Source organism: Aulostomus chinensis, chromosome 21 (genome assembly GCF_037954235.1).
Source record: "Aulostomus chinensis isolate RoL2024-O1b breed Wild chromosome 21, RoL_Achi_v1.0, whole genome shotgun sequence".
In the NCBI taxonomy this organism is placed as follows: domain Eukaryota; kingdom Metazoa; phylum Chordata; class Actinopteri; order Syngnathiformes; family Aulostomidae; genus Aulostomus; species Aulostomus chinensis.
The window spans coordinates 1,697,751-1,714,387 of NC_141340.1; the positions used below are offsets into that span (position 1 = coordinate 1,697,751).

The 16,637-nt window shown below is 50.8% G+C and overlaps 2 protein-coding genes across 8 annotated transcripts; one reads left to right on the forward strand and one right to left on the reverse strand.

The window, feature by feature from the left end:
* The first annotated feature begins 512 nt into the window (after nt 1-512).
* LOC147241313 (uncharacterized) lies at nt 513-10,862 on the forward strand. Of its 6 annotated transcripts, XR_015110982.1 has the most exons (12): nt 513-707; nt 1,171-1,214; nt 1,312-1,941; nt 2,276-3,058; nt 5,730-5,899; nt 6,252-6,372; nt 6,822-6,894; nt 6,967-7,094; nt 8,182-8,278; nt 8,359-8,476; nt 9,189-9,425; nt 9,545-10,860. XR_015110982.1 is itself a non-coding variant. In XM_086191881.1 (11 exons), exons 2-11 carry the CDS (start codon nt 1,180-1,182, stop codon nt 9,200-9,202), a joined length of 2,169 nt encoding a protein of 722 aa, XP_086048007.1. In that variant the 5' UTR covers nt 513-707; nt 1,171-1,179; the 3' UTR covers nt 9,203-10,859. The 6 variants fall into 6 exon arrangements, 5 of the variants coding, with proteins under 5 accessions (XP_086048007.1, XP_086048008.1, XP_086048009.1 ...); XM_086191881.1 differs by having other exon boundaries at nt 9,189-10,859; XM_086191882.1 differs by having other exon boundaries at nt 6,979-7,094; nt 9,189-10,859.
* lipib (lipase, member Ib) lies at nt 9,612-16,581 on the reverse strand. Of its 2 annotated transcripts, none has more exons than XM_086191886.1 (10): nt 16,509-16,581; nt 14,159-14,553; nt 13,965-14,073; nt 13,777-13,878; nt 13,438-13,527; nt 13,176-13,343; nt 12,413-12,502; nt 12,069-12,177; nt 11,469-11,642; nt 9,612-11,394 (listed from the first exon to the last, which is right to left on the reverse strand). In XM_086191886.1, the coding sequence occupies exons 1-10, from the start codon at nt 16,558-16,560 to the stop codon at nt 11,310-11,312; spliced, it is 1,374 nt and encodes a 457-aa protein (XP_086048012.1). In that variant the 5' UTR covers nt 16,561-16,581; the 3' UTR covers nt 9,612-11,309. The 2 variants fall into 2 exon arrangements, with proteins under 2 accessions (XP_086048012.1, XP_086048013.1); XM_086191887.1 differs by having other exon boundaries at nt 9,613-11,394; nt 14,159-15,525; nt 16,509-16,562.
* Between the last annotated feature and the right edge of the window lie 56 nt (nt 16,582-16,637).

The following is a 16,637-nucleotide window of genomic DNA, read 5'->3' on the forward strand; positions in this document are numbered from 1 at the left end:
AATAAGCTGATCTAGCCGACAGTCCCAGTGGAGGGAGGCCAAATGGGGGATTAAAAGTCTCCAGTTAGCACAATAAGCAGGTTTTTGGCATGTTGGAGGAAGCTCAAGTACTTAAAACATATTTTTATGAAGGGAATTATAAAAATGACCACAGCAACAACACATACTCTTTTATTTCTGAGATTCCATGGAGATGTAAACTTGAAAATGTTGTGGTAGGTCAGAATTCTGAATAATATATGAACTGAGAAAATTTAAATTAAACTTTAATATCTTTAAACAGGACGAGGATGCTTCTGGCTGAGTTCCTGGCTCGTCAGTCTGCTCAAATCTTCTTTTCCACTCTATTAATATACGGCTCCGGTGAGCTGTGGCCATCATAGTGGTTCCAAGTTCCCACAGGACCCAAACCTGCGGTTATGAAGGATGGACTGATGCAGCAGTCGAACACCCCGGAATATCAGACAACAGATATTTTCAAGAATGTATTTTATTCTGAAAAGTAGGTTGTGCCGGAACTGTGGAACTCGTTCCCTCTATGCAGCCATTTTCTGGATACAGACGGCACCGAAGCTTTAACTTGTCTTTAGTTATTTGTGGTTGTAAATATTGTAAAATTATCGACTGTTGAATTACTGTTTTGTTGTGTGTATTGTCGTTTTTAGAGAAAGTTAGTTGCGGCGGACCGGAGCGTGTCGTGGACGGAGGTAAGCTAGCTGCTAGTTAGCATTAGCTAGGAAGCGGTTAGCATGGGTAGCCAACTCAGCCGCTTAACGTCATGTTTGATGAAGATGTTGAGTTCCCGCGATTGTTTAGACGGTTCTTCAGGTGATATTCAGGTTAGAGGTAAATTTGTGCAGCGTGCAGGTACATGGACGTTAGCCTGTGTGCTAACTTGAAGCGAAATAGTTGCGAGAGACGAGGTTATCAAAATAAAACTCCACGTGTTATTCCTGGACAGATGTGGTGGTTTCCCTTATTAAAGTGAGCTGGGATGATCAAAGTTAGTTCTCTGTAATTATGAGTGTGTGGACGGGGGAGACGTCAGACAGGCAGCTCAGTCAGTCCTCAGGTATTTCGCTTTGTGAGATTAAAAACATCCAGGAAAAGCGGAGTTTCTGAAGTAGTTGTGTCGAGCAGTTTGTCGTAAAAGCTTTTCTTTCGTCGAAGGTTGATGGAATGTCAAGACCACGGTCTCAGTCGCCAAGTTACAGGTAAATGTAGTTCCTGTGCTGCAGAGACGCTGAATGTCCCTCAGTAGCGTTGACAGTCTCAGTTGACAAGAGGTGACGTGTTGGTTTCTGCTTTCAGGAGGTTTCCATGGGAAGAACGTAACTTTGATCCATACAAAGTCCTTGCAGAACTTGATGGGAGCACCATGGACAGGAGCCCCCCTCCTAGAGACCGCAGGAGCTACTACAGGGAGTCCCCAGAAGGCCAGAGAAGATCCCCTCCATACCAGGACCCGGGAGGGCAGCAACGTCAGTTAGACCAGGAGGAATTCTACCGCCGGAGGCCATCGCCCCACAGTGACACGGCGGACTATGGCGACCGAAGGTTTTTACCACAGCATGACGGAGGATCAGACTCAGGTAGACACAGAGGAGGGTTCAGAGAAGACTTTCAGAGTTTTGAAAGCTGGCGGAGGTCGTCTCGTTCTCCTCCGAGGTTGCCGAGGGAGAAATTGCCACCAACTCCAAAGACTCACTTGGATCACTCGCCGATGTTGGCGGGAACCAGCTGGAGGAGAGAGGAGCAGGTCAGAGGGCGGGCAAGGTTCAGAGACCTCAGTCCCGGCGTGAAGTCTGATGACCAAAGGGGAGCAGGAAGGGAAAGAGGACGGAAGAGCACTCACAAAGGGCAACAAAGAGACGACCTCCATCTAGAGTGCCCCCCTTTTAAGAGGCACAGAAGAGAAATGGATGACCCCGAACACCTCGGGTAAATTTTAAGCGAAATGATTTGCCGCACTTCTGCAAGGGAGACGGAGACAGCAGAGGATTCTCATCTGTCTTATTTTCTCAAAGCAAACTCCCTCATTTACTCCCACCGTGTCTTTCATTTCCTTCACTACAAGATACCTGTCTAAATACTGCATGGCTTGAAGTTTGCAAGCTGTCCTGATACTTTAAAACTACTACATCCTCTCTGTTCCTACTCAGTAGAAGTCAGGTTTTTGTGTCAGATATTGTTAGTGTTACCAGAAAGTCAGGGAAATGTTTTCTGCTCCGTGTGTCATTGTTGAACCATGTCACCTACTCTTATGCCATCACAGGTTCAGGAATGAGGAGGAGTTTGGGCAACAGCGTTACTCTGTGGACACAACCCGAGACACTCGTGGGGGCCTCCCCCATGGAGACTCACGGCACTCAGGATCTCTTGCCATTGAGCACACTCGCGGCGGCGTTCGAGACGCCGACGTGGATCCGCCACGTTGGGAGCAATTTGACGGCCGCAGAGATCGTGATTTTGATCGTCGGAGGAGTCCCCGTCCGATGAGCTCCTTGCAGGAGTGCGTCAGGGTAGCAAACAGCAGGTTGGATGTTCAAGAAGACATTCGAGGACGCCATCCTCAGGATAATTGGAGAGATGGCAGCTATCATGAAACTAGGAGGAACCCTCAGCCACATTATAGACCAAACACCACGAGATACAACCGGGATGGTCCCACGAACCAGAGAGGGAGGAGAGGTAGGTTCAGTCGCAACCAGGGAGGAAGGCCCAGCCCCCCCAGGAATCAACCGCACCCACAGCAATCCTCTCAGGGGTTCCATGGTGCCCCTCGTGAACCTCAAAGAGCAGGATTCAGACCCCAGAGGGATGACTCGTACGAGGACGCCGTCGAAGAGGAGCCCAAGTGGGCGGAAGAAGGTGGATTTCAGCAGTGGGAGCGCGACAGGTCGGGAAGTCCGGAGCGACACCTGCCGAGGGAGGACCTGGACCCGAAGATGCCGCGTCAGCGCGGATGGAACAATCAGAAGTCTGATAACATGACGGTCGTAACGGAGGAAACACTAACGATTAAAGTGGACATGAGCCGACCCGTGAACCAAAAAAGGTAATGTATGTTTTTGTTTAAGTCGTAAATGACCGATGGTGAGGGGTGAAAGTTGACACTTGCTTTTTGAAACTCGTGAGAAGCTGCTGAGTGCCGAGGGAAGACACGGACACAGAAGTTGAACAGGGATGTGGATTTAAAAGGATGGAAGTTGAATTCTGGATGTTTCCTGGAGAGTCGTCATGGTGACTGAGGAACGCTGCTTTAAGCTGCGACTGAAGGAACACAGATTTCTCTGGGAAATGTCTGAAACCACTTGGAAGTCGTCCAGGAAAGATTTTTGCTCATTGGTCCCCCGCTAAAACCTGAACTACACAAGCGGATTCAGCCCGAGTCCTGCAGGTGCGCTGAGCTTTGACGGTGATGCTGGGAAGGAGCGTCTTCCTTTGGCGCCGCTCCTGTGAGTGATGGAGAGAGTTTGAGAATCTCCTGCCACGCCACGGAGGGAAGGTACAGGTGTGATTTGTGTCTGCTGCAGTTACTCGGAATTATGTGAAAGTTGATCACCGGTGTGCTGAATCCCACGTGAATCAAGGAAAGCTGGAGCTGTTATTTCACTTCTCCAGGGAAGAACTGATCCAGAACTGATGAGATCATCGGCTGGAGGACGCTGCTCGCTCAGGGAAACGGAGGCAATGTGACCAGTGGACCTGAGGAAGAACAGAGGAACTCAGTCATTCAGAAAGCTGCTGGTCAGATGGAGACACTCGGAGAGGAACTGCTGGCAGGATCCAAGCCAGCAGATGTAGATCAACCCGTGCCAGGACCCAGGACCACGGAAACCCAGTCCATGGCGATTTCTGTCTGAATCCAGGAGCAGCCGGCTGTGGGAGAGCTGAAGCCGGTGTCGGTGCCGCTGAAGTGTTGCGGCTGGACATCTGGTGTGTCTTGGAGTCTGGAGCCTTTAGCCTGAGAGTGGCAGACTTGAACGGGGAGGGAGCAGTGGACCGAAGGAGTCACCAGGCTCAGCGTTTGGGACCGTGTTAATTGTGCCAGTTTACCTTCAGGTCAGCTCCTCAGCGAGGGCACACGTGCTGCTCTCTGCTGAGACGATATGGGCGGCACTGAAAGTGACGGCGGTGACACTGGACCAGGAAATCGCCACCGAGGAAGGAAGTAGAGCAGCGCTGGTCATGACTGATGCTGCGCGAACGAGGATCTAGTCTGTTTGACACATCAGCTTTGATGAAGCGGAAGAACAAAGCTGAGATGATGAGGCAGGTGTTTGGAATGCTGACGTGCACTGTTGGAGGCCATCATGAAGAACCTGCATGTTGTTCACTCAGTGGAAGAAGAGGAGGAGGAATATTTGAATGAGCGTTGGTACCATGAAGCACCCGGCGGGGGGAGGAGGATTTGGTGTCTGTCCCGCCTCCCTGGCCACGACGGAGAGATGGTGTCAGTTTTAACACAATCACAAGCTGCTTTTGGAAAGAAGAACTAAGCTCTTTTTTTTTCTCCAACAAGAGAAGTAGTTGGTGTTTTTCCATCGTTGACCGATTCCAAGAGGAAATCACCTCAATGTCCAAGGAATCGATTTGTTCAAAGAAGAAACGGGCGGTGATCTTTAGAGGAGGTGAGTCCTCATCAGCGCTTCGGGCTAAACCTTCATCAGTTCAGCTGACGGCAGAAACTGCAGCCATCGAGGGAAACGTTGCGGCCGATGGAGGAAGGGGCAGCTTCGTCTGTGCTGTGAACCTGACAGCAGATATGAAGGCCATAAACCTGACAATGAAATGTTGACACACTTGAGACGCCTCAACGTCTCTCTTGTCTGAAGGAGAAATCGGGTCATGATGAGAGAAACTGAAGCTGCTGAAAGCCATGCCAGGAGTATGAACGTGGAAGAGAGCTGGACAAGCTTCCTCAGCGCCGAGTTGGATCATCGTTGACCGTTGGAGTCCAAACCTCCCCTGTGGCTCTGGAACTTGAGGGAGGATCCATCACATCCTGGTGAAACTCGTGAAGGTGCTGAATGAAGAGCCGCCCTGAACGAGAGCAGATGATGAATATTTCAGCAGTGCCAACAAAGAACCTGACGTGACGTCTGGCTGACAAACGGGGCCATCTTTCACGGACCAAAGCAGAAAAGAAGTGTTAACTTTCACCCACACTTGAGCTCCCCGGTCATTAGGAGAGGGAATCCTTCAAACCGTGAACCGCTCTGAGTTGGTAGAGTTCTGTGTGCTCGTGAGGGAACCGTCCCCCTTAGTGTAGGACCAAGATCTACTAAACACTTGTGGAAGCCATGAAAACGCAGCCCTAAGGTGTGGCGGTGCAGGTAAAGCTGTTCCTTCTGTCTCTCGTTCCTCAAACTAAGCAGCTGGGAGCTCTCATGAATTGGCTTTTGTGTTGAACTGTTGTAGATGTTAATGTTAATTTCATCTTGAAGTTGATCTAGTCCAGCTCCTGATCGTGTCTCAGCATTTGCTAAAACTAAATGAGCGCTTCAGAGGTCTCCTCCTGAAGCCTCAGAAATCAAATTCATGTTCTTGTCCCAAGGAGACTGGAGTGCATGTCATGTGTCCTGAGACGTCAGCAGCTGTGGCTCAACATTGTTCCTCAGGAGCGAAGAGTCCTGAAGCTTAACAGCCCTAAAATGTAAGGAGTTCTTCCTCCTGGTACTGGTTTAAGAGTCTCCACTCTTCCTCTTCCTCCTCTTCCTCTGCAGCTCGCTGTGCTACTCGTCAGACAGGCAGCTCTCCTTAGACCTGGTCAACGTGGGGCGCCAGCGCCTCGACTTCCTGCCCATGCTGGAGCACTCTGGGACGTTCCGAGAGACCGCCACACACACCGGGACGTTCGCCCAGGAGATCATCACTCTGGTGCATCAGGTCAAAGGTCAGCACGTGTATCTCAGTAATGTGAGAGCTGGGAAGAAACAGCTGGTTCATATTCAGGTAAACCAGAACAGTTGGATTCCCAGCGTTTGTGTCTCTTGATGAGCGTGGCAGCTTCATCGCCGTCTCTGAAATGTACCACTGGTGTTGTGCAGCACTTCACCTAGTGACCAATGGGGGGCAGTAGTTCATAACTGCTGCTCCCTACATGAAACAGATGAAACCGTATTTAGCCCCATAAACCAAAACAAAATTGACACTGCAAAGATGTGAAATAAATAAAGTGTGACTCCTCCCACCTCTCCTGGTGATGACATTCCCATCACAGTTTCTCTGTGTGTCGCATGTTGCAGAACTCTACTTCAGAGGTGACGGCATCACACTGAACGAGCGCTTCTCGGCCTCCCAGAAAGGCGGCTTCTCTGAAGACGACGTGGAGGAGCTGACGCTGGTCGAGAGGTTGAGTTCTAGTCGGTACGCCGTTCTCTGTTGAAGCTTTGGAATCCACCCGGATCCCAATCTACTCCTGAGTTATGAACTGATTGTTGGTTGATTGATTGTTCCAATTTGTGTCTTCTGGCGTTGTAATTAGTATTAATCGTGTGTAGGATTTACGATGAAAATTTACTGTTACTATATTTCCATGGTAAACCCTACACACGATTAATACTCATTACAACGCCAGTATACAGAGACGCCCTCAACTTAAGGCTTCAACAGTGGAAACTTTGAGTTTTTGTACCTGGAAAGGGTTCAGATGAGCTTGAAGTCTCACCCCTGTTTTTGTGATGGACACCACTGCCCATCTGTGACAGCTTCAGATGCTGCCTACTTCTTCAGAGTCGTCCCAGCATGCCAGTAGAAGCAGTTGTGTGACGTATGAAGGCGTGTAACCGGCAGCGTGTCCTCCGTCTCGCCCACAGAGGCTGCAGTCTCAATCTGGACTCGCTGCTGGATGAGGAGCAGCCGCTCGTCTCCAGGCTGGGAGCCATGCAGGTGCCTGTGGTTCTGTCCTGAGATCTTGATGCCGTTTTAAAATGGTGGTGGTGATGATGATGGTAATGGCAGGGTTTGATCCAGCAGCCCATGCGAGGTCCTGGGGACCTGAGGCACGACCTGGAGCGGAAGAGACAGGAGAGGCTGGAGGGCGTGAAGGTCACCATACTGGGAAACCATCAACCCCTCGGGCCAATCAGGTGAGAGCCCGCGTTCATCGACCGTCTCTGCAGTACTGAAGGACTCCCAGCAGGCAAACGGCTGGGTTGTTAACTGCATTTCCACTGGCTTACTTTGGGTCGGGTCGGTTTGGCCCCGTTTCCACTGACCCCAACATGGTACCAACGTGAGCATTTTGGTCCCTGCCCCCGCTGGGGTTCCAAGCGAGCTGAGCAGGGACTAACGTGACAGAAACACGTAGCGGGGCTCTGATTGGGTTATTCACCCGCTTACATCATCTACTTCCTGTCATCCTGGCCTCGGTGGAATCCTGGTCATGGCTCGGTGAAGTCTCTTATTCTTCTCTTGGGGGTTCTGTTTGGTGCTTGAAGCCTCTTCTGTCTGTCCTCCCTCACTTTTAGTTGAAGCAAAAACCGCTGACGAGCAGCAGGCGTCACGCCGCCTCCATGTCCTCCTTTGTTGTTGTGTCGCTCACAAATTACACCGGGGAACTCTCCCCTGGTGGGTCCACCCATGCTGACATGGTACCGGTGCTGGTGGGAACCGCCCGCACCGAGCCGTACCGACCCGAGCTGAAGTGAGCTAGCTTGATACTAACTGAGTTTGTGCGTCTCGCGAGCTGAGGAGCGTCTGGCAGGTTTTTGAAAGCTGAATTTCCCCTAAAAGAATTCAGTTCAACAACTTTTCTCAGAACTCATCTGAGCGCTGACGTCCTTTATCAAAGTGGAAACTTCGAGCGTGAATCTAGTTAATAATAGATGTTCTCTGTATAAAAAACTAAAAAGGAAGTGAGAAATATTAGAGCTGCTCTCGGATGACACAGCAACTAGTCAGCTGTGACTGGGGCAGCAGGTCAAAGGTCAGTGAGGGTTTCTGCAGTCAGCATTTAGTGCTTGGTGTGTTTCAAGTGAGATTTGAGGTTTGACCTCGGTTCCACTTGGACACCGACGGCTCAGCAGGTCTGTGTTACGTCTTATTGCCATTTTATTCCTACAAACACTGTGAAAATGTTTTTTTCTGGCAATTAAAACCATTCGTAGCACTGAGAGGTGAGCAGATGAGGCGCTCTCACCAGTGGAGCCTGCTGGTATTGTTGGTTTGTTCCAGTGATCCCAGTCCAGAGTTCAGCGACCAGGCTGAGATGGAGGATGAAGGGTTCTACAACTGGCCTGCGGAGCAGAACAGGAGATGGGAAGGTATCGAGGTGAGTGGGAACGCCAAGTTTGACCCATGACCCCTCAGTCATGTGATCCAGCTGGTGGAGACCATCTTCCTGTCTTTCAGGGACCACGGAGAGGGGACCAGTCCAGGCTGAACTCAGGCCCGCAGCGAAGGAACAGTCGCAGCCGTCTGGGACCACTGAGGCGACAGAACCACCGCAACAATCCAGCGGGTCACCAAGGTACCTCAGCAACACTCGGAACACACGTGGAACAGCAGCCGTCCCACTTGTGTGTGTCTGTGTTAGAACCTGCAGAACCTGGTGGGGTGGAACTTTCCATCTCTAGCTGATCCACTATCAGCAGCTCAGCGGGACACATTTAGTTCTTCTGAACTCTCCTTGCTCCTGTTGTGCAACAACTTCCTGCCCTCTGAGTCTCTTAGCTCGCTGGTTACTGGAATATTCCCTTCGACCTTTGACCCAGTGACACGTTACTGTTTTAAGGAGGTTTCCCCGCCCTCCCACTGATCGGCTTCAATCCCAGTTTCTCTGGTCCTCATCCACGCTGGTTAAATCCTCCTCTGTCCTGCCGTTGGTGCTCTTTCGAGCTGAAACTGACATTGTGAACCTCACAAGCGTTTAGAAAAGATGAGTTTCTATTCTTCCTTCTCATTCACAGACTTTGTTACTCTTGTTTTGCATCTTTTTATCGGTTTATTCTTTTATTCGTGGACTCGTTATAGTCGACAAAAACTGAGGAAAACGTCAACCCGCAATCTTAGGGTTCAGGGTTTCCCGGACGAATGTAGACTCATGGTTCAGCCCTCTAAGGTGGTGAGCTGAGAGGCGTTACTGGTGCTGTCATCGTAGTCAGAACATCTCTACTCCTCTGAGCTCAGCTAGAGAGCTAGCCGCTCTGACTGACCCGTCTGTCTGTCTTTAACCTTCTCAGGTCAAAACTGGTGATCAGACCAGTGGAAGAACGGCGGCTGCAGGTCACGGCGGCGCCAGCGGCGTCTCAGCTGTGCTGTGAGTCGGAGCCCACAGTGAATGGTCAGATTGAATGTGAATCCTTGGTTCTGTGCCTCTCTCTCCACTCCTGTCTACTTGTCTCTCATCTAAACTCGTCCGTTGGCTGCTTTTTTCTGGATCGTGATCCTGAGGTCTGGCTCATGTCGGGATGGTCCAGGTGAAGTTTGGCTCTTGTGCGGTCACCTGGCGGGGCTCGTTGAAGTCTTCGGGCCTCGTCTGGTTCTTGCCTCCCTGATGTTGCTAACTCACGTCTCTCTGGTCCTCACACTCGCGCAGCTGCTTCATCACACTGCTCAGCCAATGAAACGTCGGGTTTGAGTCCACCACCGTGTTCTTGGTGTTTCTGAGTGACCTGGGCGACGTGCCTGAACCCGTGAACGTGACTCAGCTGGTCGTGTTTCTAACAGCTACGAGCCGCAGCACGTCAGACGTTTGAGAGAAGGATTTATTTCAAACAAGTAAAAAAACACTTACAATGAAACATCCAGCGTCACATTAGAACCTCAGTCTCAGCTGCTGGTCGATATTTATTGACACTCAAGATGAAGCAGCAAGACGTGAACGCCGCTGTCATGTAAAGGTGGTATGAACCTGCGGTATTAATCAGTAACATTCTGGCACCATAGCAACTGTTGTTCTGTAGAAATGCACACCTGGATCCGCTACGACTGCAGCACAGCGTCAATAAAATCAGTGTTTGGCAACAATAGAAAACTGCTGCTTTTATTTTAAACATTCTTCAAACTGGTTTCCTGTTGATGTCACAGCAGCTCTGAGCCTGGAGGTCATGACCCCAGCTGGCTTGGTGGGTAAATACTGGTTTTTATTTGGAGCATCACAACCTGCTGGTGGAAGGACCGGCTCCACACGCTCAGGTTCTGCTCCGAGTCCGGAAAAGCGTCTGAACAATGAAGCCCAAACATTTAGTGTGGAACAGTCATGGACATCAGTTTCCCAGCTGAGTTGGAATCTTACAGGGTTCTGTCCCCTCGACCGTGGCGCCTGGAAAACCTTGATCTGGACTTTAGTTTATGTTCCGTGTGTGAACAGAGGAGCTTTGGTCCTGGATGTGTGGATGGACCTCGTCCCCTCTGAGGCGGAGCCGAGGAGACGCCTCTGTCAGAGAGCTCACGACTAAAATCTCTTCTTCTCATCTTCGTCTGCTGTTTCACCTGAAACAAATTCTCCTCTGTAACTTTGCACCAGCGACGGTGCTCCGCGGGTGAAGACGTGAACAGGAGCTGCCTTATAAGGAGGCGTCACCACCGGACGCAGAGGGGGTCGCTTCCTGTGGGTTGATCATTGTTGTGGTTTTGAAATCTAAAATCATGAGAGGTGAAGAACAAAGAACCAACTCCGATTCAACCGAAACAAAACCAGGTTGAACTGAACTGAAAGTTCTAATGAAGGAAAGAAGCCAGTCGGCGGGTGGGGACAGCAGGATTCATCAAAGATTGTCCGCTCGTCACGTTTCTGGGTTCCGCTCCTCTGCTGATGTGCTGCTGTTTTAAAAATGCTGCAATATTGTGATTAAAATTTGATGTCAATTCAATTTTGAAGAAATTAAAAAGCTAAATCTCAGGTGATGAAGGTGACTGGCTCTGGGAGTTCTTAACCTGACGATGATGGTGATGGCGGCGGCGTAGCGTGTCGACCTCCTTGTGTGTCTTGTATGTTCTGATCCGTTCAGCCTCACAACTGCCGCTCCCACACCAGAAACTAGAAGTTCTGGAGTTGCAGTATTACTATGTATGAGTAGTACCTTCAGTGCTAAAACAGAAAATTCAGTACTGAGGAGAGAGAACTGATGTCGCCATGGCAACGTGTCCCCCTGCGCTTCCTTGTTGCCGTGATGTCATGAATCTCATCACAAGGTAAAACCTGAACTAAAGTCAGTGGGCTGGCAGCCGCGTGTCTCATCTCGACGCTGTGATGATCCTGCCTGTGCTGGTGGGGAGGCTGCCATTCTTCCTGCGGCGTCCTGAGGATGTCTGGCATCTTCAGCGCGGCGTCGTGGCGATGATGCAGGAGAAGAAGAGCGTTACAGGCGAGAGTTGCAGGGTAAAGGCCGGAACGCCACCTCCGTGTTCTCCTCCATGATGATGTCAAAGCGGCACATCAGGGGCCTGCAGGAGGAGAAGGTTAATACCACCACCGTCATCATCTCCATGACCAGGGGTCATGACCTTCGTGCACCAACCTCTCTGGATGCTCCAGTGGCGTGAAGCGAATCCGCAGAAGCCGTAGTTTGTACCGAGGGCCGATGACGTTGCCGGTGTTGATGCGCATGGAGATCTTCTGAACGTTCTGCAGGTCCTCGTCGAACTGGGCCAGCAGGCGCGTGGATGTGTACTGCTCGAAGCGCAGCCGCTCACTGGAGAGAACCGGGGGAGAACCAGCAGACCGCTGGCTTTGTCATCGGCAGATTGATTGGTAGTTATTGATCCTAGTAGGTTAACAGCACCTGATGTAAGTTACGTTCTAAGAGGCCTTGTGAAGAATGTTCCAGATGTTCTCTAAAGGGGCGAGGCTTTGCTCATCCTCACAAAACGGGGGGGGGGGGGGGGGGCAGAATCTTCTTTGTGCCTCCATGTTCCTAGAAAGTTTCTAGATCCTACAGTGACCTTACAGGAACCGTATGGGAACCCAACTATAATGTTTTGCATCATCACATCACCGTGGAAAGACGCACCTTTAACAAGGTTCTCCGTAGTAGAACCGTTCCCCTGACACGTCTGCTGGGAACGGTTCTACTACAGCTGTGATTGTACACGTGTGTTTACGAAATCCAGAGACTCACTGGTCGATTCGAGCTTCTGTGGAGTTTCTGCCGCTGTGCAGGCGGATGTAGACGACGCCCCAGCGGAGGTACTGGTTCCATGTCACCATGTCCACCCTGTAGCTCAGCTCTGACACACACACACACACACACACACACAGAGTCAGTCAGTGTGTGTGGGATGGACTGACAGGTGAGGGGCTTGTCCTCAGCTCCGCCCCTCCACCAGTCAGCATCGTCAGTTCATTCGTTTCAGCGGACGGATTCAGGTAGAGTTTCAACGCCACGGTTTAACCTAACATTTAAAACTGCAGCTGCGATGACATCACTAGCACGTCACCACAGTGTTTGTTGGTCAGACTCACTCCTGTAGGGCAGTGTGGACGTGGTACTGAAGAAGACTTTGGTCTGTCCCAGTCGCAGCAGCGTGTCCTTCCACTGGCTGACATCGTAACCTGCAGGTGAGTGAACATGGGGGGGGGGGGGGTGTCAGCAATTCCAGTCTCATTCCAATTTTCCAGTCTCATTCCAATGTTCTAGTCTCATTCCAATTTTCCAGTCTCATGCCAATGTTCTAGTCTCATTCCAGTCTCATTCCAATGTTCTAGTCTCATTCCAATGTTCTAGTCTCATTCCAGTCTCATTCCAATGTTCTAGTCTCATACTTCTACGCTCCTCGTCGTAGTGATGATCAGTACTGCAGTTTTAAAGGATTCATATTATGGAAAACTACTTGAGTGCATTTGTATAAATATTTGGTTCTCTGATGTTCCTACTCGACACCAAGTTTGAAAAAGTACATCAGGCATTCTGGTCTGGAGTCTGGATTCAGTGAGCCGTTTGGATCTGATGCCCCTAAACGCATCACAAGGGGCTTGACTGACACCTGCACCTTTCTTCTTACCATCTTTCCTCTGTGACTATAATTTACCAATGGAACGTTTCTGGACTCAAACGAGTGAATAAACCAGGCAGGAAACTGTTTTTTTTATTTGTGAATGCAGGACCTTCACCTTTCAGACCAACAGCCACATCTGATTGAGGCTTCGATGTCTAAGGGTGGTTTAAGGTGCAGCACCTTAATCGTTGCGTCTAAGAAGATTGTTATCGGTGTTTGTCATCACTCACCCAGCACAGGACAGGGGGCGGGTCTAAAGGCCTCACACTGCAGACACTTGGCGTCCAGGAAGTCGTCGTAGTTGGAGCAGGGGTAACCCGTCAGGCGGCAGGTTCGGTTCAGAGCGCACAAGTACAGGAACACAGAGCGCTGGTGGTCGCACACGAAGTAGGACTTCCCTGGTGGAGGGAGACGTTAGTGGCTACGTTCAGGCGCTCTGACCTCAGCGAGCAGTGACATTAACCGTCAGTGAGTGTTTTAGTGTAGGTTTACCTGCAAAGATGGTTTTAGGACACCCTGGTTGGTCCGCCCCTCCGTTAGCGTAGAAGTCGACGTGGCCGTGTGCTCCAAGCAGGCCAAACGCTAGAACAAGCAAATCCAGTCCAGCAGCGTTAATCTACCTGTTCTACTCACTCGTGGTCGAAGACAGCAACTCTGGCGTTCTTACTCAGGCAAGGCCCTATTATGTTTGTTTTGCTTTATTTTTTTCTTAAATGTTCTGTATCTTGAATTTAGGCCGCCTGTTAAAATGGTGAAAGGAAAGAGTTAAACTGTCTGGTTGTGTTCGGGTGGAGCAGCGGACGGAGCCTCCTTTTCTCTTTTCATGCTCACAGTTCATGTCGGTGTGAAGGACGTCCACAAACACGCCGTCTGACGGGTCCAGCCTCTCGTCGGGAGTGGCGCTGGTGAACATGGGGCCTGCCGGGTCCAGACCTGGACAACAATCATTTGGGATCAAGTCAGCTCGTCTGTCCGGTCGGTTCTTACAGGAAATCTTGTTCATCAGTTCTTTCTTGTACCTGTTATGCGTCCGATCTTTCCCTTCAGGTTGGCACCCACGAATCCGGCCAGGTGAGCTCCCAGACTGACTCCGATCAGGTGCACGGAGCTCAGGGAGGCTCCTTCCTCCTGCACACACATGAACTCACAGTGGAACCGTCTGCTGGCAAGTTCTGGGTGCTGAGAACCCAGTAATGAGAACCAAATGTCTAACCTGCATCGTGGCGATGAACCTGGTCAGGTTGCTGGCCGCCTCCCTTGTGTAGGTCACAGCGGTGAAGTAGTTGAGGTTGGCGGCGCCCTGGTTCCAGTCCACCACGATGATGTTCATGTCCTCCTGCTTGGCCAGCAGGTGGACGATGTGTTCGATCCAGATGGGCGGTGCCCCGGTGGGCCGGTAGCCGTGGATGACGAAGGCGGTGGGCAGGGAGAGCTTGAAGAGCGGCTGGGAGGACGGGTGGTGGTGGTTGAGCTCACGGCCACAGTCCAGGTTGGAGCGGGTGTAGAGCAGCAGCCGCACGTAAAGGCTGGTTCCCATGAAGCAGTGAGACAGATTGAGGTCGGTGAAGTTGTCGCAGGACTCATCGTGGGACCGGCTCGCCTCCTGGCCTGGACCACAACAGGACAGTTACCCAGACATCAGCTCTCGGACGTGTCCATGTGGGTCTGAGGCAGTCTGGACAGCCCGCAACCACATGAACTCTGACCTCTTTAATCTGATCTAAATCTTTGTAAAGGAGGTTTGAAATCTGACTCGGACAGACGCCTCAGTCTGGACGCGCAGACTCACATCTGATGGATCAGTCAGGAGTCGATTGCAGGAACTGCATTTTTCTCTGATGAAAGTCTCGCTTTCGTTTCTTATCAACATGCAACATGAACAAATGGAGGAGGAGGTCAAAGGTCACTGTCGCACAAACAACAGCAGCAATGTGAGCAGCTTTTCCTCCGCTGAGAGAATTTAGCTTCATTTATTTTCTGCCTCAGCAGATGGAACGTAACTGAAGTCATGAAAATTAGAACCCAGAACTGGTTCTGAGAACATTCTGCCTGAGCTTTAGCATCCCGGTAATCTGAATGTGGCGGACATCGGAACCTGTGACTCAGGTCAGACCTTTCACCTGAAGACTTCCTCCTCTGTGCCAGGTCAAAGGTCACCCAGCCTGACGAGAAAGCCCGTCTTTGTCTGCTTCCCCACCCACTGGCTGCTCTTCAGGCCTCTTTAGCTCCATGATGTGGGGATTAGCTTGGCAGTCGGGGGAGAGGAGATATCTTTAGCCTATTTAAATGTCTGCAGACGCCTGTTTCCAGGCGGGACGGACGAACGCTTTTCACCCGCTGGCTGTCGCTCTCCAGCTGAGAAGTGTTTCAGTTGTTGTCTGAACTAATCATCCAGTGAGGAGCAGCGAGTAACCGGCCCTGGTCTTGAGCCCGGGACCGCGGGCACCAAACCTGCTTGTCTTGTTGTCCCGCAAAGTCCCCAAGGTTGCTGTGATGTCACTGTTCTAGGAGCGTACTGTGTTCGCCAAATTTTTCAAGGCTTGTGCTTCCCAGATGGAGGGTCAGGAGGACATGAACGTACTGGAACCACAGATTCAGGAGTCACATTCTCATATGACCAGCAGAGAACAGCACAGGAACGTTATTCTTAGGCATCGTATTTTCAGTTCTGTTGATGCGACCGCTCTAGAACACCTTGAGAGAATTTCTTCAAACTTGGCACAAACATCCAATTCGACTTTCTTAACCAAAAGACGTTAAAGAACGTCCCCAATGTTCCGTAGAGGTTCAGGGTGTTCTCATGTTTCAGAGATCTTTCAGACAATGTTAGAAGAGGTCACCAGTACGGCCCCTCCCACGCCAGTTCACTGTTGCTGCCGCTAACGCCAGTTCAAATTAGAGTTGAGTTAAATCAACGACAGAATCAAGTGCAAACGAAGTCATTGATCAAATCAATCTTCACATCCTCAAACCAGATTAATCCAGGTTAAAAAGATCTGCGTAGTTCCCTGTAAAGACAGCAAGCTCGCCAAGGGAACGCCCAGCGTGTTCCACTGGAGTGGACGAGCAGGAGGCGTCCTTCTTTTGTGGGACACGTAAGGAACCTTTAAAAGCAGCACTGGAGTGCGACACTGCCCTCAATAGGATCAGGCTGCTATAAAAAACACCTCATCCCATCTCCGCCCGCCCTACCCTCCTCACAACGGGTGATTACAGCTGTCAGTCACACGGAGGGTGGGACTGGGGGGTGGCCCCAATCCAGCTTCTCACACACACACACACACACACACACACACACACACACATACCGAAGTGAACAAGGGGGTCGGTGAGTTTACTTTTAAATCATGGACAGAAACGTTCCTCATAAACGTGGAGCTCAAACAGGAGCAGATGAACTAAACTGCCTCCTCACTAAGCTGCCTCGTCTGCTCTCACTTTACATGCTTGAGAAGTATTTTTACCCCGCAGGATCAACGCTCCTCCCCCTCCAAGATAACGACGGAGCAGGACGCAGACCTTCCACCCATCAGGAGAAGTGAGATTTGAGGGCAGTTTCTTACCTTTGCAGAGCACGAGGAGTCCCAGCAGAGCCAGGAGCCTCCAGGACAGCATCCTTCCAACCCCCAGCCGGACGGAGACACAGTGCCAGAGATGAGGAGTTGTGGAGGAAGGTAGAGGGAGGGAGGGGC

Bases quoted from the DNA above. Each gene is read 5' to 3' on its own strand.
- lipib (XM_086191886.1), bottom strand. From the start codon at position 16,560: ATGCTGTCCTGGAGGCTCCTGGCTCTGCTGGGACTCCTCGTGCTCTGC. The intron at 14,074-14,158 runs GTTAGACATTTG...ATGTGTGTGCAG, and splicing joins GGTTCATCGCCACGATGCAG to GAGGAAGGAGCCTCCCTGAG. The intron at 11,643-12,068 runs GTGAGTCTCTGG...GGTTCTCTCCAG, and splicing joins ACAGAAGCTCGAATCGACCA to TGAGCGGCTGCGCTTCGAGC.
- LOC147241313 (XM_086191881.1), top strand. From the start codon at position 1,180: ATGTCAAGACCACGGTCTCAGTCGCCAAGTTACAG. The intron at 6,895-6,966 runs GTGCCTGTGGTT...TGGTAATGGCAG, and splicing joins CCAGGCTGGGAGCCATGCAG to GGTTTGATCCAGCAGCCCAT. The intron at 8,279-8,358 runs GTGAGTGGGAAC...CCTGTCTTTCAG, and splicing joins GGAGATGGGAAGGTATCGAG to GGACCACGGAGAGGGGACCA.